Genomic DNA, 26,914 nt, shown 5'->3' with positions numbered 1-26,914 from the left:
CACACAGTACAGAGTTTTTTGTTCAGTATAACATTATTCTCACTACCAGTAAAGTGGAATATCGACTACTGTACTACATTAGATTGTTACCCCCTTCAGTGACTGAGTTTCTGAAATCCCTTGCTGTCATAACCTCAAAAGGAAGTTGTTCCTACTAGACGCGCTGAAAAGTGGACAGTTCCTCGAACCACAGTGAACTATGGTAATCAAACTTTGAAATTTCTCATATCAATGATCCTAAATACGAAACGAATGAAAGCGTAAACTTGGAGGACGCTTAAGCTTCACCTTTAAGAGTGGAACGCGTTAGTATTCTAAGATCCCTGACTGATTATCACGCATAGCGCCAACTACAGCTCATGTAACCATAATGTTTACCGGAAAACGCCGACAGTGAACGCTTTGCACAAAGGGGGGAAGGGGGGAATCTTTCTTGTAGGAACGCGGTCTCTTGCGGGGGCCGATACCGGAGGTAGTGCGACGCCGCTCCAAAAGAAGTTGCATCATCTTTAGGTTTCTGTCATTGTTTCAAAGTTTTAATATTTCAGGCTGAGAAGATTTGGCATAAAAGGCATGTGCTGTCGATGTTTTGTTTCATGACATTTGTTTGTGGGCTATCATTCTCAACATTCCGAGGAATAACTTTGTCAGTAATGTAAGACAAGGCATGATATATATATATATATATATATATATATATATATATATATATATATATATATATATATAATCTACTGTAGCCCTTGAAGAAGGTCGGTCCACCAACCGAAACTGTTCCGGACCAGCGTTAGTTGCAATTCCTCTTTCAATCGAGTAGGCAGTTCGTATATGTCGAGGGAGTTACTGAACAACACTATGCGATGTGGTAACCGTGGTTTAAATCAGGGATCCGAGACCTGAAACATACAATGCTCAAAGACGTGCGACGTAATGCTAGCACATTTCACTCGCCTTTACTGCTAAATCACCACTGAATTCTTTTTGTTGAAGCCGCCATATTTTTTTTTAAAGCGAAGCTTTCTTTTTCTCTGCCTTCGACTTTCCTACTGCTGCCTGGCACACCGTGTTGGTGGGTGGTTCAGAGCGCGCAAGGAGCGAGCCAGAGAGGAAATGCGACTCGAGAAACTCGTTTTGACCCCACCGCGTCGAATCTGGGCGGGGGGGGGGGGGCGCCCTCCCCGCCCACGTTATCACTCTTCACAGACATTCCTAAAGCGCCGCCAAATCAATCTTGGGACTCTACTGCTATTCAGCGGTCAACATTTTGCTGCCTTTTTCGCTCCTTTTGGATAGCGGTAGTTATCGGCATCTCCTGGGGTGTGAAGGCCAGTTTTCTCATCGATTCTGTGCCCGCACGATTAGCTCGAGATGCTTTCAGTTGTCACCGTCTATTCAACGGTCACGCGCATCGCGGTTGCTTCGTTATTTCAACCTTCTTTGTTTAGACTGATCCAGGGACCAGGAAATGGATTAGGCTCGTAGTCAGCTGGTCTGTATGCTTGTGGAACGAGTTGCGGCCGGAGAAAACGCCAGTTGCGTTTAACTTTTCCTTTGCTTCATTATTTCCTGGACTGACGGCTCGCTGCGACGCTGGCAGATCCTCGGAACCATATGCCCGCGATATGGGTTAGATAAGTTGGAAAATTAAGTAATGCGAAACAGCGTTCATTATACAGCCTGCAACAACCCGTAAACCCATAAGCAATATGACTGTCACCCGTTACCTCGTCTGCTTTTTCCCTAATTGTACAGCCCTTTTCGTGCAAAATTGCCAACTGGAAACAACAGTCGCAATGAGTTGAGAAATTAAGCGATCTACAAAGGGAGAGAGCCAAGGCAGCACACAAAGAGGAAGGAACAGTGAAAATTGACAAATTTGACGGTTGTTTGTGAAAATATTTGTGGATCAACATCTTTTCATTTAAAAAAGAAGTAGAGCTAGATAACGCCACCAGAAGTGAAGCACAATTCCGTGTGTTTTGAATGACGCTTCTACAGTTATCAATCGAGCCGCCTGACGTAGCCACTTCTCTGCTGTGCTTATGTGGGTGTTTTTCTAATATTCTGCGGTGGGCGCAGCAGGTCTAGAACCGCAGCGTCCTGAGCTCTACCCGGTTATATACGGGACTGGCGGCCGCGCATCGCTACGCAACTTTCCAAATAACAATACCAGTCGGTTTTGGCACTTGGTAGAGCAGTAAACGAGAGATCGAAAAGAACTGTGATTGTTTCGCAAATATATATTTCTATATAATTCTTCCAGAGCTAATTCAAGAAACGCTACTAGAAATCTTTATTTTACGCTTTCGCTTGTTTACTTGTTCTTGGCAGTATTCTTTCTGCGCCAGTCCATTTGATGTGGTTTCTTGTTTGCCAAGTAAAGGAGAGGTGTATCTCACAGGCGTAACTGTGAGATACACCTTATATCTCATTTGTTTCGCGGGTTTGCGCGTCTTTGTGGCGAAGGGTGGGCATTATTCACATTGGTACTAGTAAAGGTACCTCCCCACCGTCATTTGCATAAAAAAGATGACAGCTGCAGCTGACAGTCTTGACAGCTGCAATTATCCGTGACTCCCCTCAAAAGCACTGCAGGAACTTCAGCGCTTCGCTTTCTGCTAACGTGCGAGTCCGGAGGGGACGTAGACAGAACTGTAGAGAGGAGCAAAGAGAAGAGGCAGTTCCCACATAGGGGTGGGGGGGAGGGGCTGAAGTGACGTGAGAAGGCAAGGAAACTCTACTACTATACGACAGCGGTTGCTGGGAAACTGGATACGCTTAAGAGGAAGCTTTAGCTCGGGGCCAACTCCGACGCGGCCTATTCAAATACATGTAAAACGCAAAAACGTTATTGCGAGATAACCCCTGGACCGATTTTAATGTAATTTTTTGCATTTGAGAGAGAAAGTCAAATTCTAGTGACGGTTGGAAGCGGAATTTCGATTTAGGACCTGAATTTTGTTAAAAAGATTTTCAAATATTTGACCGTCTGAAAAAAATAGAAGCACGAAGTTTACAAATTCGTAGCTCTGCATCAAGAACAGATATCCTGGTTCTGTAAACGGCATCCATTAGACCATTCAAAGCGGACAAATTCAGTATGTCATTTTACATATTACGTGAATTTGTTACGTTGGTTACAAGGGTTCTGCAAAAGCTGTATTTCCATATTACTAAAATTTTTTTTATTCATGTGTAACGTTTCAATTTTGTCCGCTTTAGATGTACTATTGGATGCAATTCACAGAATTGTATTATCCTTCTTCGTTGTTGAGTTACAGAGTTGTAAACTTGATAGTTTCGTTTTTTGAAAATTTTCGATTTTTGTCAATATTTAATAAAAAATTGACGACCTAAATCGAAAATTCGAAACCAACAGTCACTAGATTTTAAGTTTTTCTTTTAAATGCAACAAACCTCGTCAAATTTGGTGCAGTGGTTGCTGAGAAAAACGAATTTTGCTTTTACATGTATTTAGATAGGAGCACCCGAGCTAAAGCTTCCTCTTAAGTTCAAGATACGGTGCAGTACGTTCCTGGTAATTCTGAAAAATAAACAACTTGCAAATATGTCAAGCGGACCAATTACGCAAGGCGTGCAGAAGCAGGGTCGCATTAATTAAAGCGCACCGCCTGGTCCAGGCGACACTACGGAAGCGGTCGACCATCAAATCAACACTTCTGTGCCCGCCGCGATAACTTTGTGGCTATGGCATTGCTAGACGTTGCGGATTTGATTCCGACCGCGGCAGCCGCATTTCGACGGTGGCGAAATTCACATGCACTTAGATTTTGGGACACGTTAAGGAACATCACGTTGTCAAAATTCATCCGGAGTGCGCCACTATGGTGTGCCTCATAATCTGATTGTGGTTTTGGCACGTACAGCCCCATAATCCAAGTTTAATACTTCTGCCGCGATGCGATGTGCCATGGGAAACAATTACAATGCTCAATCCTCTCAGAGGTTATGAAATATGGCGCAAAACAACGCCTCAAGCAAACACATCTCCCTGTGTCTTCTGTGTATACGCAGACAAACAGCGGTGATGCATGCAAGGTAAGGTTTAACATCAACTCACCACTCTAGGGTTAGCCTAAACGTTGAAGCAATTAAGCTTTCGCCGTCAGCACCACCGCTAATTATCGTCAATCAAAGTAACCAGCACAGAAAGCTTCGCTTGCATCGATTCCCACAGTGCGTGGGATCTGCATAATGTTTAAACTAACATTGTTGGAAATCACAAAACTTGAGACTTGGCAGCCCGCTAACGAACACAGAAAGATAAAGGGGGCTGGGGCACGTGCACGGTGTACTCCTTCCCCCCCCCCCGCCCCATCGGCTACGCCACTAGTCAGTATGGGACTTTTGCAAAACCGTTGAACATGCAACAATTTCAATAAGCTCGAAAGTAAAATAGCTAATTTGTCCGCTTTACATTCTATAATAGACGCAGTTTACAGAACTGAAAAAGATGTTTTTAGTGCAGGACGGATGTTTAACCTTCGTGCTTCATTTGTTTTTTTCTTTCCGGTGACGACATTTCGAAGACGAGAGCAAGCGATTTTTCACTGTTTTTGACAAGAGACTGTAAATTTCGTGCTGCATACAGCGTAATAATACTTGGCTCACATGTTCACAGGAGCCCCTTCTACAAAGACGCGAGGTTTCCTTACCATGTTCAAAAATTGTTTCAGGGCCCTTGAAAATAAGTTAACCTGCATGTGTAGCCTTAAAGAGTGAATTTCTGAAAAGCATACTACTTTAAAAGTGTGCTACTACTACTTTTACTACTCCTACTCCTGCTCCTAGTACTAATACTACTACGTTTAAAGTGTGCAGCACGGAAGATCGAACAAGCTGCAGCTATTTATACGCGGATGATTTAATTTAGGGCGTTGTATATGCGGAGCAGAGTGACATCTACATACGCAAGGACCTTCTTGCCTGTGGGGGTAGTCCTTAGCCGCATCTTGCGAAAGCGATGCATAATACGAGAGCGTTCCTTATAGGTGAGTAGCGTTGCTTTATTGTATTTCACTTGCCGTGATCCAAACAACCGCACACATTCAGTGACGACAGATGCTTGCTCTTGTTTCCCATACTATGGCTCATATACTATTTCTCCAGTTGTTGTTCTTGTTGCCGTTGATAATGATGATTATGAAGGAATACACACTTGAAACGAGATGGTAGGATATGTGCCACTCCACTCCAGTTTCAGTATTTTTACATACGGTACGGAATCAGGGTGTAGACGAGCCGTATGTAAAAATACTGAAAGATATCTATAGCGGCTCCTCAGCCACCATAGTCCTCCATAAGCAAAGCAACAAAATCCCAATAAAGAAAGGCGTCAGGCAGGGAGATACGATCTCTCCAATGCTATTCACAGCGTGTTTACAGGAGGTATTCAGAGACCTGGATTGGGAAGAATTGGGGATAAAAGTTAATTGAGAATACCTTAGTAACTTGCGATTCGCTGATGATATTGCCTTGCTTAGTAACTCAGGGGACCAATTGCAATGCATGCTCACTGACCCGGAGAGGCAAAGCAGAAGAGTGGGTCTAAAAATTAATCTGCAGAAAACTAAAGTAACGTTTAACAGTCTCGGAAGAGAACAGCAATTTACAATAGGTAGCGAGGCACTGGAAGTGGTAAGGGAATACATCTACTTAGGGCAGGTAGTAACGGCGGATCTGGATCATGAGACGGAAATAATCAGAAGAATAAGAATGGGCTGGGGTGCGTTTGGCAGGCATTCTCAGATCATGAACAGCAGGTTGCCATTATCCCTCAAGAGAACAGTGTATAATAGCTGTGTCTTACCAGTACTCACCTACGGCGCAGAAACCTGGAGGCTTACGAAAAGGGTGCTACTCAAATTGAGGACGACGCAACGAGCTATGGAAAGAAGAATGGTGGGTGTAACGTTAAGGGATAAGAAAAGAGCAGATTGGGTGAGGGAACAAACGCGAGTTAATGACATCTTAGTTGAAATCAAGAAAAAGAAATGGGCATGGGCAGGACATGTAATGAGGAGGGAAGATAACCGATGGTCATTAAGAGTTACGGACTGGATTCCAAGGGAAGGGAAGTGTAGCAGGGGGCGACAGAAAGTTAGGGGGGCAGATGAGATTAAACAGTTTGCAGGGACGACATGGCCACAATTAGTACATGACCGGGGTTGTTGGAGAAGTATGGGAGAGGCCTTTGCCCTGCAGTGGGCGTAACCAGGCTGATGATGATGATGATGATGACTCCAGTTTATGGTATACATCCTGGGGTTGCGCAGGGTATAGAGGATAATCTACAGTTAGGTGAAACACCTGATTAGTATTCTCAAGCGCTCTGCTCAGGTTTTGCCTGAGTACCCATAGTTTAACGTTTCATTAACAGTCATCAGCGTTAGGTATCGCGATAACCAACCTTTCGTTTGCACAATATGAAACAAATGATGGATAAAACAAATGTTACTATCGGAATAGTTTTCCTAGTATACTTTGCCTAGTTTAGTAAAGATGTGTTTCCTCTAGGAGTAAACGACACTGTTCACACACCAGCTGCAATGGTAACACTGACTCCTTTATTACGTGTGTGAACAGGAGCACTCACTGACAGAAGGTCAGGCGCCAATATATCAAGGCTACGTTGCAAATGCTTGGGTCGTGCAGGTAGTAATTCAGCGGCACGCCAGATCAATATCGGCACCCCTTGACGTAGGAGGAGAGCTTCTTTCCTTTGCACTTGCGCTTCCATCCATACCTGAGAACAAAAAATGAAGTAAATTGTTCGTATGGGATAGGGCTGGCAAGAAAGAAGCAGGCCGTAACTCCCGAAAGAGCAGAACAGAACAGAAGAGAACACACACACACACACACACACACACACACACACACACACACACACACACACACACACACACACACACACACACACACACACACACACACACACACACACACACACACACACGCACGCACACGCACACACGCACACACACACACACACACACACGCGCGCGCGCGCGCACGTGTAAGTCGACCCGAAATCGTTCGCCACGAAGCTACAATGGAAACCTACACGGGTTCAGCAGAAATATATTCGCAGGAAATATATATAATGCCCTGTTTCGGGGATACAGTCTTTCCGTGCAGTCGCTCTGCCAACTGCGGTAAACAATTTTTTTTCTTGTATATACTGCAATGCGCGATGTGACGCGCACAAGTAACGTCTTATAAACAAAAGACGTATTGACACTAACAATTACGGACGCAGTAAAGAACTGTAGCAGTCACCAGATATGCAAACTATAGTCACTTTCGCCAGTGTCAGCTGCAGTATCACAAACCCGAAGGAACGACAAAACATGCTAACTTCATATTTCCAGGCAGTTCTTTAATATAAGTGTGTTTTTCACTAGAAGGATGGCAAGGACGAGCACCTCACCAAGATGGTGAGCCCAATCCTGTTCAAAGTCACGTGGCCAACTAAGCTAAACAAGAATGAGCAATCAAGCACTTCGTAAATCCGTTAGGTAGAAGCTTCATGATAAAAAAAATAATAATTCATGCGAAAGCTGCACGAAGTTATGAAGGAAACCATGCACGGGCAGCTCAGAAACAAATCTTCGCAGTCTGAGGAAAAGGGGAATGCTGTGGTCCGCGTTGCATTTTTACAATTGCTAGTAGGTACAGCGGGGCGTGGCGCTTCTCGCGGCGCTCGACGTTTCTGCGCAGGCGCGAGTAAGAGTGGGTGTGAGAGAGAAAATCTGGGGGCCTTTGCCCCTTGAATATGTGACTCCGCCTAGGCACTACGGAGGAGGTTCCTTAGCACCTGTTGTATGCGTTTGTCCCCTAGACATGCCGGCATTGTGGAGTGCAGTCGAGTTTGTTTACGCTCCTTCACTGGCTGCCCGCGTGGCGAGGCAGCGGGCACAGACGCCCCATTTGGTGACCGCTGTCTCTGAAGGGGCAAGGTTCTGACAGGTGTTCTTTTAACTGCTGGTTTATTCAAGTGTGCACTAGCTCTGACTCGACATGACGCGACTTCTCCTTATGTGGCACGTGACTAAGTCTACCAATTCACGAACCTTTATTGAACTGTCCGTATAAATGCGTGAATGCTATGCACAGACGTTTGAAGTTACTTGCGGGTGCATAGTGGGTGCAGCATAGTGGACTTCGAGGTGGAGTAAGAATTCTCCACATTGGTGGCGCAAAATAAAATCGGTTTCTTCGAAATTGACCGATAATTTTGTAGGGTATTCGAAATATGAAGCAAGTAATAATGCTACGGGTCAAGCTTACTAATTAGTTTATTTATTTTTATTTACAGGTATACTACTTTCTTAAACAATAGCAAACAGGTGGGAATAAAATACAGTAATGGTAAAAGCAAACGCAAACAATGTTTTTCGCTGTGCCAAAGTATGAAAAACGAGCCTAAACAGAAGTATAGACGAACACATTATGATAACGAGGTGGAAGAGACGTGATATCGTGTGCAGTCTAACGGTAGGCGACATTACACCAGGTTCTACTAGATGCTTGTAATGAATCATTTCTCAACTGCGCATCTGGAACATGTCATGAAGGAATGATACTTGATGTTACGGTATTTCCTAAATTAAATCCTTGCTTTTAGGGGGGGAAATTAAAAAGCTGGTTCCGTTTTAGTACTGCCAACCATCTCGTCAACTTAACGGACAAAGTTGAGAGATATATGTAGATTTAAGGATATCTGGAAACGCGTAGCTGGCCCGCTACTCCAGATGAATACGATGATAAACGAAATGATACGCATACAGAGTACAATATAGAGTCACCATAGCATATACACTAAGCCAATGGTTACACAAAATTAATGAAAATATAATTTTGACAAATGAATACTTTGCCACATTAACGTGAATTAGAGTTTTGGTTTAGTGTCCCGTTAAAAGCGCCACTGTTCGCGTGAGGCACAGACTATTAAGTATATAGAGACAACAGTACCGATCGCGGGAACGCATGAAGGAAAATAAAGAGATTACCATGCATTGAATCCATGTCTTTTGTAGATTTGCTTTGCGCACTTGATAGACGGGAGGATGTTATCCGACTTCAAGGCTGTTCAATAATGGAAGGGGCAAAAAAATAAAATAGAATGAAGGCACACAGTTATTCAACAAACAACCATTGCAACGCATCGATGTAACACACCAAGCTATTCGTCTCACTTTCAGGCTGGTTGCGCAAACAGAGAGAGGATATTGTAATTAAAGGCCGAGCGGGTTTCGAAGACTATCTCGGGTCGACGTTACGCAGCTTTCATCAGAATAAGCGAAGTCAACCAGTCTTAAACTGAACGATGTAGACTCCGAAATGCGATCTTTGTGCGGAATTTGAGCAAAAGTAGTGCAGCGGTAAGCGCAAAATTTTTTTTCGAAGATTTTAAGCGAAATATGCGCGTCCCTGTATACGTAGAGTATAGTTCTGCAGTACCTACCGGAACAGGAAACCTTGCAGATGTTGTGCCGACCCGGACTGCACCAGTAGCCGTTGTTGATCTAAAATGTAATTACATGAAGACTTAATATTATTACACGGATTTCGGCATGTACAACGCTCGCTTAGCAATATGAAGGAACTGAAGAGAAGTGGCTAATAAAGAAAGGCAGGGCTATAAGGTAGATACAATTTCAGTTTGACATCCCCCGCGTGTTGATGCAAATGCGTGGGCCAATCGAAAGGAAAAGATAAATTTAAGATAAGTGACGTCGGCACATTTACGGAAAATCAGAGCCAGAAATCCACAAGGTGGACATCTTGCTCTCCTGTTTGTCGTTGCTGAGGCTAATTAAATAAAGAGCTATCTTACTGCTTTGATCACCAGCAGTTTGGTAGCGCACTCAAAAAAAGAAAAAGAAAGAGAAATAAAGAGTGACGAAGGATCCCACCAGCCGCCTCTTTATTTTTAAGAAAGTAAAATTAAAGCACTGTTTACATACTCAAACTCTCCATAGGAACCCATACATAACAGAACAGAACGGAAGAGAACAGAAGGCTTCTACTGTTCATAAAAATTCCTCTAATATAGGAAGTGACACAGATTGTGTGTATTGAGTAATGCTCTGTCCTGCAGCCCATAAGAAAACGGAAACACTGCGCGTTCATTACAATGTAGGAGTTGCAAATTAAAGTTTCTTTGCCAAGTGAAACCTGTGAGGTAAGTGGTGGTCTTGCGCGACACCAACCTGGAAAATGCCATAATCGGTAGAGTGGTTTCGGTTTCTGTGAACGGCCTTGGAATTGAGAGAGCTCTCTGCTGTTGCCAAGCAGATCCCTGTAAGAGAAGGGGAAGCAATATTGGATCAGAAGCTGGCTTTCACTTCTTCACTATAGGGATCACGAGCTATATTGGAAGTCATAAGGAGAAAAAAAAAAAGGACAGCGGAACACAAACGTTCCCATGACGACGAAACGTGTTGGTACGATATAAGTAATACGCACTTCACTAACCACAGCCGAGTATGACAGGGGCTAGAAATTGTGAAGCTAAATTTATACAAACGACTTCTACTTTGATACTTAAGACAATGCTTAGCGGTGGCTTCCATTTCTTGTAGATTTAGTGCAGTTCTCGCCGTGTTAAGAGAGTGAACAAGAGTCACAAGCGTAAGAAGAGTCGAACTAAAAAAAATTAACGTTGCTAACGCTTGTAGAGAGGAGTCTAAGCACGTAAGTAACGCTCGAGCAGTCTCTCATTCTGAAGATAATGATAGATAGATAGATAGATAGATAGATAGATAGATAGATAGATAGATAGATAGATAGATAGATAGATAGATAGATAGATAGATAGATAGATAGATAGATAGATAGATAGATAGATAGATAGATAGATAGATAGATAGATAGATAGATAGATAGATAGATAGATAGATAGATAGATAGATAGATAGATAGATAGATAGATAGATAGATAGATAGATAGATAGATAGATAGATAGATAGATCTTTATTAATGAAGAATAAGTTATTGGGGAGGATCCCTCAGTCTAACGCCCCTATGATGGCGGTTGCGACGTCCATTGCCCGGTGGACATTGAAAATCAAGACAGACCGGCGGCCTATATTTTTGCACTAACTCCTTTGCTTTTGCGCAATCAAATCAAACAAGCAACGGACATTTTCAAGCAGTCTTTTTTTTTCTTCTCCTTTTTAAAGCGAAGCTTTCTTCGTCTCTTCCCTCGACTTTCCCACTGCTGCTGCTGTTCTTTTTTGTTGTTGTTGTTGTTTGGCACACCTCGTCGGGGGTGGTTAAGGGAAAGGTGACGCGAGAAACTTGTTTGAACCTCGCGTCGCCACTTGAGCCTCTTGACAGCTGCAATTATCATTGACCCCCAGCAAAAGCATTGCAGAAACTGCAGCACTTGCTTTTCTACTAACGTGAAAGTCCAGAGGGAAGCGAGCTAGAATGTAAGAGAGGAGGGGGAGAGGAGGCACAGTAGGTGTAGAACCGACACAGTCGCAAAACGAGTGACTAGCAGCCTTGCCGCTCTTGGCTTGCAGTTCCATACATGGGGTGAGGACGGATAAATTTAAGTGGATAAAAAAGCGGATAAATTTAATTTCAACGCGCGGTACAGCTCGTTTCTGCTATTTCTGCAAAATAAATACCATACAAGTTTGTCAAGTGGACAACTTATTCAGGGCGTGCATGCTTATATCGATTCCCACAATGCCTGGGGTCCGCTTATTTCTTATATGTATTCAAGACTATAGACACACTGCGCAATGTCCAGTGCGGTTAATTGGTCTGATCCCCAGCCTTGTCTCTCTCGCTCTCCCCCTCACCATGTGTATGATTGCCAACTGGACAAAGTCTAGTTAACGTCCCCCTCAATGCGACTTAACTTTAACATTCCCTTAAACGGCCTTTCATTCCAGCCCCTCCTCAATTGCTCGCATCGTGAAACAAAGACCCGACGTTCCACGCTCGCCGTTTGCAAACCCTTCGAAGTGCTGTGCGTGACGAGAAGAAAGCATTTCCGCTTGCTTCCGATTACTTCAGAATTGTTTAGAATGCTTCTAAATACCGCTCAAAATGATGCTCTAGTTACACCTATTGTCGCATGACTGCCCGAAGGAGCAAAGGAATGACAGCTCCTTGTCCCCCGGCGGCTCTACCACCTGAACTATAATAATAATAATAATAATAATAATAATAATAATAATAATAATAATAATAATAATAATAATAATAATAATAATAATAGTTGCGAGGCAGGTATCCGCACTTCATAGGGAGTGAACGCTGGGCTAGTTGGCCTTGCAATCTAACTTGGCTATAAGCGTAGAATCCTGTAACAGACACAAGTACCTTGTCTTTGTCTGTTTGTGTTTACGTATGCTCCAGCATATTGCGCTAGTATACCGAAGCCACACGTTGTGCCTAACGTGTGCTTTAAGTTAGTGCGAAACGTCACTGCTCAGTTTTAGGAAACAGGACAACGATCCATGCCCAATTTCCCTTTGCCCTGCCTCCTACAGCTACGCATCGCTGTTCCCGCACCAGTGTTATGCACAGTACAAACTAACCGCAACACAAGCCTTAGCCCATTTCAAGGTTACATGCAGCGCCGAGGTATCCCTTTCTTCCCAAAAGTATGCAGAAAGTTGCGGTACTTCGGCGACTGGTGCTCGATTTGCTGACGACGAGGCAAGGCGATCGTTGTACTCACAATCGGGCACTTGATTCCTGGGAATGCCGTTGCGCACGAGAATGGAGGCCAGTTCGCAGCGCCCGTATTTCTTGGCGCTGGCCGCGCTCATGAGGACAAACGCCGCGATCGGCAAGTGGAGCTGCATCTCGTGCACGGACGGCCGAAGCGGAGGGCAAAGCTCCGCTGTACAACGCGGATGCTTTCAAAGTCGCTCCTCCGTCGACGAGCACCCGAGTTCGTTTTGAGACACGCCGGAACGATCCCACCCAACCCTTCCGTTCTTTCCCTCTTTTTTCTCGGTGGCTGTCCTATTGTGCAAGCGCTGCGGCCCTTGGCCTTTGCTCTGTCATCGGAAATGTGTACTTGCTCCGACATGGTGGATCCGCTGGTATCAAGCTGGGCGGAACCGCGCGGCACGAGAAAGAGCAGCGATAAAGAGGGATGGGAGAGCAAAAGGAAAGGGACAGGCAGAATACACGGGCGTGTTTAGTCTCTTGGCCTTCCTGCGTGCAATGCCATGTTCGGAGGGTAATATATCAGTGGTGGTGAATCCATTGCCGCGGCGGCCCTCCTTAGCTCGGGTTTTTCTCGAGTTGGAACAGAAGCGGCGCGCGCGGTCTTGCGTGAAATATTACGCAAAATAAAGCAATGTAATGCATACATTTTTGAAAATGTCATCTTGAAAAAAAAAAAAACCTAAAACTACAAGAAGAAGAAAAAGACAAGTTCAAGATAAGCTTGTTAAGTGGGATGCAAACCATCTGCCAGTCTTTGCTTCTTATCTGGTTTTGTTTGTCCTATAGGCCGCTCTGATAGCACCCTGAAAGTACACACAGGAAGAGGTCCAAAAATTTTCTTTCTTTTTTCTTTTTCTTTTCGCAACGAAACGGAGGTGGTGGTTGGCGCTTGACATTTGCCTAAGGGCATCGCATGTTGCCTGTTTTGTCGCGTGAAGTGACAAAGGTAGTGTACGACGCGGAATAATGTTACGGTCCTCTTTCAATTGACTTCGTTTCGAACGTGGTCTCAAATACGGCAGAATTAGAACTAACTGCGCACAGTGCCTTCAAGGTGCGAAAGGCTGGGTTTATCCCATGAGGAGGCCTCGCTTATGCACATTTAAAGATGTCCTCGCCAACAACCACTTTCTCAGGCTGTCTCCTTGACACGGTCCCATTTTTGATGCGGCTAATACAGTTTCTCAACTCTGCCGCGTGTCGACCCCACCATTGCTGCGGTAGAGTGTCGCTGTAACGGTACTTCCGCTCTGTGGTACATTGGCACATCTTGAGTATAGTGACGTTCAACGAAAAGAAAAAGTACACGTTAGGCAAGCTGCGGCGCCGTGAGGAGGTCATTTTCTAAAAACTTCTGTCAATGCACGGCAGAAACTATATTTACCTCACCTTCCCTTCTGTGCAGCAAGGCAAACTAACGCAATACTACAATAAAGCTCGCATGAATGCCACCAAAATCGCCCATTACCCCCTTTAAGAAGCGCTATTAGTGTGTTACCACGTTCTGCTCTGCGATTAATTTTTTTTTTTCAGTTCGCGTGGATCAGCTGTATTAACGGAAGTTAGTCGGTCTCCCTGACTGCTAGAAAGAATACAGAGGCTTCTGGACCCTGATCAAGTGCAGAGAGAGAAAGAAGTCATAAGGGAAGGCAGGGAGATTAACCAGGCTGAGCCCGGTAGGCTACCCTGCATTGGGGAAGGGGGATTGAAAGAGGAGAAGGAAGAACGAAGTTCGTAGTTTGGATTGTTACACACACAAGTGATCATCGCTGATTCTGTCACAGGCGGTCATGCAGGCATAAAGTTCCCTGACGTTTCGGAACCCACTCGGTTTCCTTGTCCCAATGCAGCTTAAGTATGAGGTTACCTAATTTAAGTGCGCCGCGCGGGACAAGTAATGATCGGATTGTTAACTTGGGGCAAGGTGCCCTGGCAAAGGTGTTCATGGCATAGGGTGTCGACCGTTTCAGTAAAAATTCCAGTAATGACCTCTTCGTCAGGTGTCTTTCTTTGGCGGTCACTGATGCGATGTGCCTGTCGATGACATGGTTGCCCTTGTGTGTACGTGCTCCGTCAGCACGTTGGACAGGTGATTGTTCTTATAGACGTCACGCCTGTGCTCATTCAGTTGTCTAAAGCATTTGCCCGCGTCGCCGTAGCCGCAGTTGTGTCATAGCGGTGGTTGTTCGGGGTGGATCGTAGGGGAGGCCTTCACTCGATCACGGCAGGAAAAGGAAACGGCGCAGCCGTCACCTCCGGCAGGCAACTCACGTTCGTTCGATATTGTTGCCACCTGCGACTGGCTCAGCCTTCTTCCGCCATCACAACTTTTCTTTTGCACCAGCGTGACTCCAGCAAGCTTCGACAGCCGTGTAGCCATATTCGTGCGTGTGGACACAGCTGTATATGCGTGGTCTCGATCAGTGGGTCCATTGTCGGAGCGAGAGATTTATTGTGCTGTAAGAGTGGCGACTAGCAACCCGTCTATTTTCCGGCCCGTATATTCAGTGGTTGGGGGTTGACGACTGACTGATCGATTTGTGTGTTTTAACGGTCCCAAAGTAGCACCGCAGATACACTGCATCCTGCATGCAGCACTGCGTGCTGTGTCACCGAAAGGTGTTTAACTTTCTGTACTGTCGTGTCTAATAAAATAAATATACATAATAATACATTAGCAAATTAAAGAGGCTGAAACGCGCCCTCGCTCTTCAATTTTGGTGGTGTTACCTGGCATCATAATTAGGTCGCCTAAACATCTCACTTTTTTTGTTCCCTTGTATTCGCATCCAACGAAACGGAACGTATGAGTAGAAAATACGACCTCAACCACCTAGACATCTTATTCGTATGTGGCGATCGAAGCTCGTATGTCCTTCATTCGTGAAAGGAACCATGCGACATATATTGAGCGTGGCAAATAAATCTGGCCAATCATCAGATAACGTCCTCGATAACACGTGTCAAACACTATCAATCTACGCAAACAAGGGGAACATAAATGTGTGTCGCCAGATTTAAGCCAGTTGTCGTCACTCACTGCTGATTATTTTTTTTTATTTCTGCTATATTTATTTTTTGGCTTCGTGGGTGGCATTAACGGGTCACACGACGGCTAATGGTTGGATTTCCATGGCGACCATGGTACCAGTTCACGAACGTCAGGAGCCAGAAACGGTGACAAAAACTGTACTGAGAGCGAACGTGAAATGGGTGAAAACAAATGTGGGATATACGGTATGTTTCATAGGCGTTGTAAGGGGTTGGTGAATGGTCGAGTTTTCTAATTACAAAAACAATACTGAGGTATTAAATTCGCTATTTCAAACAACTTAAAGGAAGTTTTCGCTTTTCATTCACAATAATTTTCGAATATTTCGCGAAATTTATGCGAAGAATAACGAAATCGGCGTTAATCTCTTGATCACCACTTCACGGCGTCCATGGCAAGTGCTGAGATGCAGTGAGACGTGAAGTAAGACCTGTATGGAACATCACCTCCTCGACGTCATCAACGAATAGAAGCACTTGGCGTCATAAGATATAGGCATTGTATCTGTTATTTCGGACCCCTCAGTTCAAACACTCGACATGCTTTATATATGGATAAGAAAAATGGATTTAGACGTTCGGTTACGCAGAATGCCACATGTAACTTTGGTAATAACCAAACAAATCTACGTGTTTCCGCTGAATGCACTGCGTTAAATTCTTTCAGCGGAAGCTCTTGGAATATACACGATTTCTCGCGTGGACGCAAATAAGCGGTCAGAAATGTTTCGAGCTTCCGGAACTTTGCGCTGTGAAAGTAAACTTGAACCGAACGAAAAAACGAAAAAGAAAAACGTGAACTCTTAGCGAACTCTAAAATATTTCGGTTGAGCACCCTGAATCAAATGTAAGTATACGGGTCTGACTTTACAACGACGGCAGGTTGCCGCTGTCGGCTTTCTTCGGATTTCTCCAGATATCTCGGTCCACTGCACAGCTGTTAAACAGACCATTCAGGAAGTTTATTAAATTTTACGGCACGGCGCACGTGTCTGATAACGCCGTGGTGCGTCTCGTAAGAATCGTGGATTAAGAGGAAGCTTTTAGCTCGGACCCAACTCCGACGCGGCCTATTCAAATACATGTAAAACGCAAAAGCGCTTTTCTGAGGTAACCCCTGGACGATTTTAATGAAATCTGTTGCATTTGATAGATAAATGTAAATTATAGTGACCGTTGGAAGGGGAATTTAGATTTAGGGCCTGAATTTCGTTAAAAAGATTTTCAAGAACTCGAAAGTTTGAAAAATATAGAAACGCGAAGTTTACAAATTAATAGCTCTGAATCAAGAACAGATATCGCGGATCTGTAAACGGAATCCACTAGACAGACCATTCAAATAGGACAAATTTGATGTGTAATGTTATATTTTACGCGAATATCTTACGTTGTGTACAAGGGTTCTGCAAAAGATGTATTTACATATTACAAAACTTTTTTTTTTGAAATTCATTCGTAACATATAAATTTTGTCCGCTTTAAATGTACTATTAGATTTAATTCGCACAATAGTGATATCATTTTTCATTGCTGAGTTAAACAGTTGTAAACTTCATAGTTTCGTTTTCTGAAAATTTTCCATTTTTGTCAATTTTTAATAAAGGATTGACGACCTGAAGCAACATATCGAAACCAACTGTCACTAGATTTTAAGTTTTTTTCTTTTCAATGCAACAAACCTCGCCAAAATTTGGTGTAGTGGTTGCCGAGAAAAACTAATTCTCCTTTTACACGTGTTTAGATAGGAGCACCCGAGCTAAAGCTTCCTCTTAAAACAGAGATGTCTCAGCTACAACGAAGACGATATAGTGAGCCTCAATGTATTCCTCGCAAGCAGCTCCGAAGACGACGACCTCGTAGTTGGCCGCCTTGTGGAATGAAAGGCGAGAACGCGGAACGACCTACCGCCCTCCGTATGAGAAGCTCGACGCAAGGTGGCGCTACTTCCCTGACATAGAACGCCCGCGTTTTATTAAAGCGAAGCTATGCATATCCTTGCCGAAATAGCTCACACACCAAGAATAAAATTACATGCGCGATCTTGGGAAGGGCCCTCGGTGTCCCAGCACAACGGCTCGATGCTCTAAAGATGCTAATGTGGTCAAATGGTTAGCACGTCTTGCTGTTGTGATAGGCCACGTTCGCAGGCGAACTTCTCCAGCGCCGAATGCAAAGTAGCATTTATTGAGACGCTTAGCGCGTGCGACACGTCGCATGTGCCAGAGCACGTGCGCGCTTAGCACGCGCTCTCTGACGGGTGAAAATAGTCAACGCTGCCACTTTCTTTCGTGCCGTATTGTTTTGAAGGTGCCAGGCAGAATATTCACTGCAAGTCATCGAGGATTAAAAGCATGAAGCATTTACCTGAGCTCAGACTCCCCGTAAGTATGGTAAATTTAGTATGTAGCTAAAATTCATAACGTTATGGAAACTCTTTTTGGCAGCTGTTTGACCGAAAAACTCTGCTGATTACTTTTGCTATTTTCTTTTTCCTATTTTGATACTTCGTGTTTATTTGAATATACGTCGGACGCGAATTTAGGCCGACTCATGTATGTTGAACTCGCCGTCAAATATTAGAAAAAATATAATTTGAATATGGGTCGACCCATATCTTTAAAAAAACACGAAAGGCATATCGAAAGCGACATACATTTATTTCGCTTAAGCCCGGCTTCTAAATCTCGCTAGTCGACGCCACAAGCTGCATCCTCATCGGACCTGTCAGAGAAGTCGTCCTCGTCAGACGGTTAGCAGGTGTCTACAGAGTGCCAAAGCCTTGAAATAATTCAGCGCCGTTGTTGCGCTATAGGTGAAACTTTGTGTGGTGTGAGCTGTCGCGCAACAGCAGTGCTCAGCCATTATATAGTCTTCCTTTCAAAAATTCCTGTGACCTACCATACGACATATTCATATTATTTAACCTCTCTGTGTTTCCGTGTATTCCTGTTTCTTTCCTTCCTTCATATTTATTGGCCTACATAGCTGTTGGCGCAGCAGAATTAGCGGCAGGCACGCCCAATCACCGCGAAGCAATTGGACGTTCTTTCGGGAATCTGCTGCTTACGTCCGTACAGTTTGTATGCCGCTCAAGAATCACCGCCCGGACTGAATTTGATTATTAGGCGTTTGCATTTGCTCGCCCGATGTTTAAGCACATGTTTTTACAGTCACCTTTAATTTCTGCAGTGTCTTGATTGTTATAGGAAATTTTACTCATGTAATAAAGGAGAAAAAAAGTTGCGCGATAGCTAACTGGAGACGTGCTCGAACTCTCAAATGCATATTGCCTGCACATTCCCAAATGCACAAACGCAGTGGAGTAAGTTGTGGACAAGGTTTATTTTCCTTCACGCTGTGGCAATGGGTGAAGATAGGTATGAAGAGGAGGCCTGCTGACGAAAAGATTGACAGTCACTTTAGCATACGCTAAAGAGGGTGAAGGCGAAAGCGTGCACGCTCGAGACATTCATTAAATTACTTGACATTCTCATTGGAATGCGTTGTTACTTCTCATTACTTGTTTTTTGCGACAACGCGCGTTCGAGTGCCTTAATTGACGTTACCTTAATTATCTATACCTTAATTAACTTCGCCCTAATTAACACCAATGGTCGTGGCTTCGACTTCCACCAATTAACACGATGAAGGCGGTGACCCGCGCACCATCAAAATTGTTGCGTGAGCGTTTGCATGCAGGTAAGACACGATGCCGCTGAGGTCATGTGACTTTTGACACCATTCGTGTTGACGGACAACTGTCACTTTTCGCGTTGATGAGACATATAAAGCTGTCGCCTTAAAAATTAACGTTCAGGGTCACTGATGACGACAGCGGTCGCGGGTAGCCTAACAAAATGGATGGACAAACAGACCAGGCAATTTCGAGTTATCAACTACTGTCGCAATAGAAGACCACAGAGGCAACTGCAGCGATATCACGATGCGTAAGAGGGGGCTGCATCACGTGGAAGGGGTACCACGTACAGCCACAACACATTGTCTCCGCGAGCTATCTCCGCTCAAGTAGCGGAAAGTTGATGTCCCACGCATCTCTGAATTTATTAATACGAAATCATTATATGGCCTACGAGGCACAAAAGCCGGCGTTGCCCACAGCGAGTGGTAACAAAGATCATCATCAGTGACGTCATCAGCGTTTTGTATGACGTCAGTAGCAGTACAGAATTAAAGTTAGAACAAGTTAGAGTAAGGTGAGTTAAGGCGGAGTAAAGTGAGTTAAGATGAAGTAACGGAAATGAAGGTGAATTAAAGAGGATTAAGGTTAGTACAAATTAAAGCAAGGTGGATTAAGGTGGAGTTGTGAAGGATATGTGACAATGTATGACGTCACGTATCACAGACGTAACCAATTAATTAGAGAACTCATCATGCTTTCGCAGCCAAATCACGTAACGATCCTTCGGAAACTGTCAATATTCCATTATATACAAAACGAAGACTTCAAACGAACTGCAGCGTCTGAACATAAAACCGACGTATTCGAGGACATCAGCTGCTTGCAGTCCTACACAACTTCTGTAATCGCCCGGGTCGTTCACGTAGCGTTTGTGTAAATTTCTTTTCAGATTTTTTTAATATGTGACGCTGCAATTAAAAATTGCAAGTAATTTCGATGGCACCGTAATACTTTTTACCTAATACTACAGTTGCTGCGAATCAAAAGTCTTAAAATGAATTTTTTGAATAAGAACGGCTCTTGCTATATAGAAATTACAAAGAGACACGGAGGAAGTGCACAACGCAGATAAAATACGCTCGGGGACAACTTTCTGTGGCAATGAAGTGAAAGCAACATGTGCGGAGCTCCTGCCTGCGTATCACGGCCTCAAGTATACTTCGGCGGTCCGGCAGCGTTTGGTACAGGAAAGTTAAAAGCCTCCTCGCCTCTGACAGCACTTCTCGTTTCTTGGAACATGTACCGAATCAGCGTTGCTTCGACTTGCTACGGTTTCGCATCTGCCGAAGTGCGGAAGAGAAAAGCGGCAAAAAAGAAGTCAAATTTAACACTCTAGGGCGTACTTTTTTGTCTTACTCTGCTGGTGTAAATAAGGTGTTCACGCTTTCTTTTCACCAGCTTAACCCAACGCGCATGAGAATGTGAGACTTACTTCAGGAGCGCTCTTACTTGCTTACTTGTGCTTGTACTCCGTAACCCTCGTTTCATTGCCCGTGAAAGGTTCCGTGAAAGATACCTTTCAGAATCACAAACCAATTTCTGGCGAAGTCGTTTCTTTCGAGAAGTTGCAATAAGAGTTTCAGTTGCCTGCAATTGAATAGCACACATTAAAACGTTGCACGCATGTATGGCTCTTCCATTTGGAACATTGCCCGCATATAACACTTCCGAGTACTTGTTAAGGATCTTTACAAAGGCAGTAGTTCATCCACACACATCTTACTTGGTCAGAACATTGGCCATAATGTTCACTCCCCGGCCCCTTTTAGCTGAATTTGATCTAGGTTACGTTCTCCCAGGGTACCGTGGATAAATTCAGCGTTGTTCATAACACACGCTTCTAACGATCCGGATTGCTTGCATGCGTAATTTACTGCAAATGTGGTAAGTCAACCCTACATTTCGAACTTTGCCTACACAGTACCCATAACGTGTCTCTCATATTTGCCAAATACCAAAAAAAAAGTTGCCTTGTTTAGTTCTCCGAGGGTGACGGAGAAACCTACTACCAACGTCATATGAGGTGCGAACAGGAAAAAGAAGGTCCAGTAATGATTTGAAAATATTAGACCAGTACCATGAAACTTTCCTCACACATTGCGGTTATCATGAACACCCTTTCCACGAAATATAAACCTTGTGTACTTTATAGTTATATCGGGACGTTAAGAAGTATAGCTGCTAGTGCTCCTGTGACACTTTCAAACAAACACTTGGTTAAGATTTCTTTCGTTCCTTATTTTTTTTTTTGCAAAGGCTGTATTTAATCCACATAGATTTATCTTCGCACGCAGATTTTCCATAGCGTTCCACTCATTCTCGCTAAATTTGATCCTGATAGCATTCGCAGTTTTGCCAGAACGGAATGAATTCTGCGATGCTCGTAAGACACGCTTATTACGCTTGAGAGCGCTTGTATGCGTAATTTATTGCCAAGGACCCAACTTACCCACTTTGACTTCGCCTACACATCACCAATTACTTGGCCCTTACTGTCCCCAATCGTAAGATTGCTGTCTCGTTTAGTTCACCAAGGACACCAAGTGAATGAAAAAAGTAAAAAAATATGACAAAAATGACAAAAACAAGGTTTCAATAACTATATGTAATGTTCCTCATTAAGCCAGTAACGCTAAAATTTTGCGACACATTGCAGTTAGGATACTTCGCATTTAAAATAAATATAAACATTTAAGAAGGCTGTATTTGATCCACATGCATTAAACTTCGCAAACAGATTTGAAATATCATTCACCCCAAGATATCTAAATTTCATTTTGGTGACGTTTGTAGTTACATCGGGGTAGCTGGATAAATCTTGCGTCGATCTTGAAACACGCTCATAACATTCCGGAGCATTTGCATACGTAATTTATTGCAAAGGAATGAATTAACACGTACTTTGAACGTTGCGTATACACGTGACCAATAACCGGCCCCTTATTTTTGCCAAGTATACAGAACGTGCATAAGGCTAGTTCACGTATACGACACCGCATAAACCAGCTATGAACCTCGAATGATGCATGAAAACGGCGAAGGAAACGATGGTTCAGTAATTGTTACCAACGCTTCCATTTAAGCCAGGAATGGGAAATCCCTGGAAGAATTATCACCGTAATCGACATCAAATTTAGTGGGTGAGAAAGGCGGGAGGAAGGGAGGGGGAATTATGGCCAATGTTCTGGCAAAGTAAAATGTGTGTAGGTGAATGTGCCAGCCTTTTTATAGACTCAAATCAGCAAGAAGTTTAATCACTGAAGACACATGAAGCTAGATATTAAGTAGCAGACATAAATAGCACTTAATCCCCAACAAGGTAACTCAAGTAACACTCGAAGGAAAAATGACTATTGTTCAGCCAATATGACCCGATATGGCGCATACATTGACCCCCACATTCTGCTAGTGCCGATAACTTGCTTGCGCAATAAAATTAAGTTACTAAAGTTGGGATAAATGTCCGCCCCAAACAACAATGTAATGGAACAGCACGCAGATGCAGCAAGCAAGGCGCCTGTGACCCCATATTCACAGAAAGCACCACGGAAGCTGCACTAACTCTTTTCTCAAGCGCATGCGTGAGCTGGTTCGCCCTATTTTCGCCGTTTTCTGTTCGTGGTTTGGTATTCGGCAGTTACGCATGTACATGGCTTAACGCCTGAGAAGAGCTCAGGCTATCATCCAACCGGCGTCCCATTACTCAAACCAGACGGCCGGGGCATCGATCGGTCGTCTTCAGCCGTGGAGTCTCCCAAGAGATTCAGCATGCGGCAACCTTGGCTCGGGAAACGAATCGACAGCGGGCAGGGTGGCGCGTTTAATTCGCGAGACAATGCTCGGCAGACGAGCGAGAAGGGATAGCTGGGCCCACCGGTTGCGAAGCCACGGCAGAGAGCCGTCGCTCGTTCACTCCGAGCATTGTGCTAGCGCGCCGCATACAATGGCGCCGTCGGTGTAAGGATTCGCTGGTGGGCCCCCACGACGGGAAAGCTCGCCTTGACCGCCTGAGATCAGGGTTGGACGCCCGCAGAAGGTCCGTCCGCTCGCATGCATGCATGTATATAGGAGCGAGCGCACGATGCATGCGCTCTGGTTTGTGAAAGTCAAACGGGCGTCCTTGAAAGTGTGGACCGACGGCCGCCGCGTGGCCACTGCAGCTGTTGCCGCCACTGCCGCTATGCTAACGGACCGACGCGCAACACACGCGTGCGCGATTGTTAACGAGAACGAAAGAATGGTCGGGCGGCCGCCTCGGACAGAAGGCTGAACCGTTTGCCTAAGACGTGGACGCGCAATCTGCGGTGGGGTTGGGCACAGCCCGTTTCGCGTGCTTCTCAGCGCTTTCGCACCCTGTATCTCTGCCTACTTTTAGCGTTGGTAGCGTTCTAGCCACCCCAGCATTTCTGAATTAATCAAAATGAGTGAGTGAGTGAGTGAGTGAGTGAGTGAGTGAGTGAGTGAGTGAGTGAGTGAGTGAGTGAGTGAGTGAGTGAGTGAGTGAGTGAGTGAGTGAGTGAGTGAGTGAGCGAGTGAGTGAGTGAGTGAGTGAGTGAGTGAGTTAGTGAGCGAGCGAGCGAGCGAGCGAGCGAGCGAGTGAGCGAGTGAGTGAGTGAGTGAGTGAGTGAGTGAGTGAGTGAGTGAGTGAGTGAGTGAGTGAGTGAGTGAGTGAGTGAAGCATAGCTCACAGACGGGGCTACCCTTCCAGGGTAATGTCATCATTGTTCCACCCGTAATCGTAATGTGATGTGAATGTTGATCATCATTAAAAAGGCTTTATCAACACAACGCAAGGAGGCTGGCTTTTAGGTGCAGCAGTGTCGGGTGTTCTTGATCGCGAACCAAAAGTTACTTTCCTCTCTCAACTTCTTGACAATATCTGCAATGGGCTTGCGTAACGACTGGCACCATAGTAACGATGGAAATGCAAGGTTGTTTTGAGCACGCCTATTGATTCCCATGTAGTCAAGCAGTGTTCTGGCCGCGCATTCCCCTCCCCCCCTCCCATTTCTTTGTCTCTTTCTCTTTTGTGCACTTTATTTGGTGTCTGTCGCCCTCTCCTTTCATCATTTCTTTATGAGTAAACGAACACCATTAATCTAGTGGCTATGCCATTCCTCTGCTGACACGATTGCCCAAGTTTGGTTTCCTAGAGCAGGAAAAATGAAAACTTGAAGGCCAGTGTACACTCATGAAGAAGTGAAACGCGAACGAGAAATGGCAGTGTAGAGTCCCTTTCGCAAGTAAAAGTCATGGGCACTTAGGCATGCCTATGTGGATGAATGCGAAACCATTGCGACGTGTTCCCGATGAGGACGCGCAGCGTTATATATAGACCGGCCACCGACGAGGTCTCTCTCTGTGACCACGTGACTTTTTGTACCATCTCCGTCGAAGACTCGTCCATCGGAGCGCACGACAGAACTCACCTAAATCATCGCACCGACTGACAGCGGGCCAGTGCCGTCAGTGCCTTGGCAGTGGGAGGGGCAATATGGGAACGGTGGCATGATTGGCGGCATCAGAGCCGGCTGTGGAAGACGACGACGAACGCGGGAGCAGTGGCATAGAGTTTCTCACTATAACACCTAGAGGGTAATCTGGCGCCACCGTCTATGGGAGTTTCTTAAGGGGGCACCGTGCCGTCATGGGAATGACGGTATATGTGTCTGCGAGGCTCGTGTTGGCTGGTGTTGTAAGAGGCTTCGTCTAAAACGTGGATATGGCTACGCAAATAACACGTTCTCAAAGTAAAATCTTCATAAAATGTTTCCATTCACGCATATTACATCTTTACTCACCCACGATGCATGACCAAGCGAAGAAAAGCAAGAACAGACGACCAACTGTTTCAAAGCGAGCGCGAACCTTGTCGTCTGTCCTCCAACTTTAGCGGCCCGCTGATACTTTCTTACGTAACATGTAGTCGTACACACAATAACAAGTTCTCATAGTTAAACAAAACATGTCTTTGCGTAATAATAAAGCTAAAACAGCTTTTCACGTGCTGTTCTAGTAGAAAATGAATCATTGTGACAGACGGAACGGTACTTGCCAAGCGCGTCTTCAAGGTCTCCTGTCTCTATGAGAACGATGCCAATCCGAATCCACAATATACCGGCATTCCCATGCATATCACAGCGCAGCAGCGCCAGATTTCCCTCTAGGTAATGTAGTGAGAAACTCTATGAGCAGTGGCATGCGTGCGAGGGGCAGTATGGGAACGCTGGCGTGATGAGCGACAGCGGAGCCACCTGTGGAAGTAAACGAGGACGAACGCGCGAGCAGTGGCACAAGCGCGTGTCTGTGACCACGTGACTTTTTGGGTCATCTCCAAGGACGCCGCCGGATTTTTCGCTGCATGAGTAATATAATGCTTTCGCATTCATAAGCCAGGAGCATAATCTCGCATACCTGCTTATCCGCTCGCAAAATAAGGTACAGCCTCACACTACGCGTACAGTCGTGAGCAAACGTTTAGAGACCAAGGCTGCCGCGAATTTTATTTTCACAGCCAAGCTGTTAGCTGCTAATTGGTCGGGATTTTTCGTCGAGTGCTCACCCAAAAAACGACACCTGGAAATGGGGTTGGTGATTGAGTTTTCGCGAAACAAAATTATGGTTTCTCGTATATTTGAATTACAATCCGATGATATATCACGTCTACAGGTTGTGTGTGAATCATACTTTACGAATTTTATGACGCATTTTACTTTAAGAAATTTAATTACTTCAAAAAATTGGCTGAGGTTCAACTCTTGTAAACCTAGTTATCAAGGGCGAAAGAGTCTACCGTTTGACTTGGTTTTGCAGAGACTATGCACAGAGTGTTTCACTTAAGTTAGGCCGCAGTCTTTCACACACGTTACACACGCAGTCAAACGTGGTTGTACGTGAAGTCGCGGTGAAACCTGGTCGTCGCAGTTAAAAATTAAATTATGGGGTTTTACGTGCCAAAATCACTTTCTGATTATGAGGCAACGCCGTAGTAAGGGACTCCGGAAAGTTCGACCACCTGGGCTTCTTTAACATCCGCATAAATCTAAGTACACCGGCGTTTTTCGCATTTTGCCCCCATCGAAATGCGGCCGCCGTGACCGGGATTCGATCCCGCGACCTCGTACTCAGCAGCCCAACACCATAGCCACTGATTAACCACGGCGGGTTTGGTCGTCGCAGTCGAGCTTGCCGCCAGCAAAAGCGTGTGCTTCGTCGAACGTTCGTTGTAGGTGCCGTTGCTTATGTCCACGGCTTCGTCAGGACTGGGAAACTCCCAGGCTTCGGTGGCAGAGGTAATTGGCGCCATCTATGAGGAGGGCGGAGCAGAAAATTCGTTTCCCTTGCATGGCATCGTAAACCGTCACGCGCCCGCGCGCAGATCGAGGTGGCCGAGTCCTCTCCCCCAAACTCCTCTCCCCTCGCCCTCCCTCATCAGT

The 26,914-nt window shown here is 44.9% G+C and overlaps 1 protein-coding gene across 1 annotated transcript; it reads right to left on the bottom strand.

Annotated features, from left to right (window-relative positions):
- Positions 1-6,565: 6,565 nt before the first annotated feature.
- On the bottom strand, positions 6,566-12,946 carry LOC126522028 (lysozyme c-1-like). Its single transcript, XM_050170804.3, has 5 exons — positions 12,729-12,946; positions 10,239-10,327; positions 9,491-9,551; positions 9,036-9,111; positions 6,566-6,766 (listed from the first exon to the last, which is right to left on the bottom strand). The coding sequence occupies exons 1-5, from the start codon at positions 12,853-12,855 to the stop codon at positions 6,700-6,702; spliced, it is 420 nt and encodes a 139-aa protein (XP_050026761.1). The 5' UTR covers positions 12,856-12,946; the 3' UTR covers positions 6,566-6,699.
- Positions 12,947-26,914: the final 13,968 nt, after the last annotated feature.

This window comes from Dermacentor andersoni, chromosome 6 (assembly GCF_023375885.2).
Source record: "Dermacentor andersoni chromosome 6, qqDerAnde1_hic_scaffold, whole genome shotgun sequence".
Classification (NCBI taxonomy): domain Eukaryota; kingdom Metazoa; phylum Arthropoda; class Arachnida; order Ixodida; family Ixodidae; genus Dermacentor; species Dermacentor andersoni.
The sequence above is the reverse complement of the archived record's forward strand: the minus strand, read 5'-3'. Positions and strand labels throughout refer to the sequence as shown.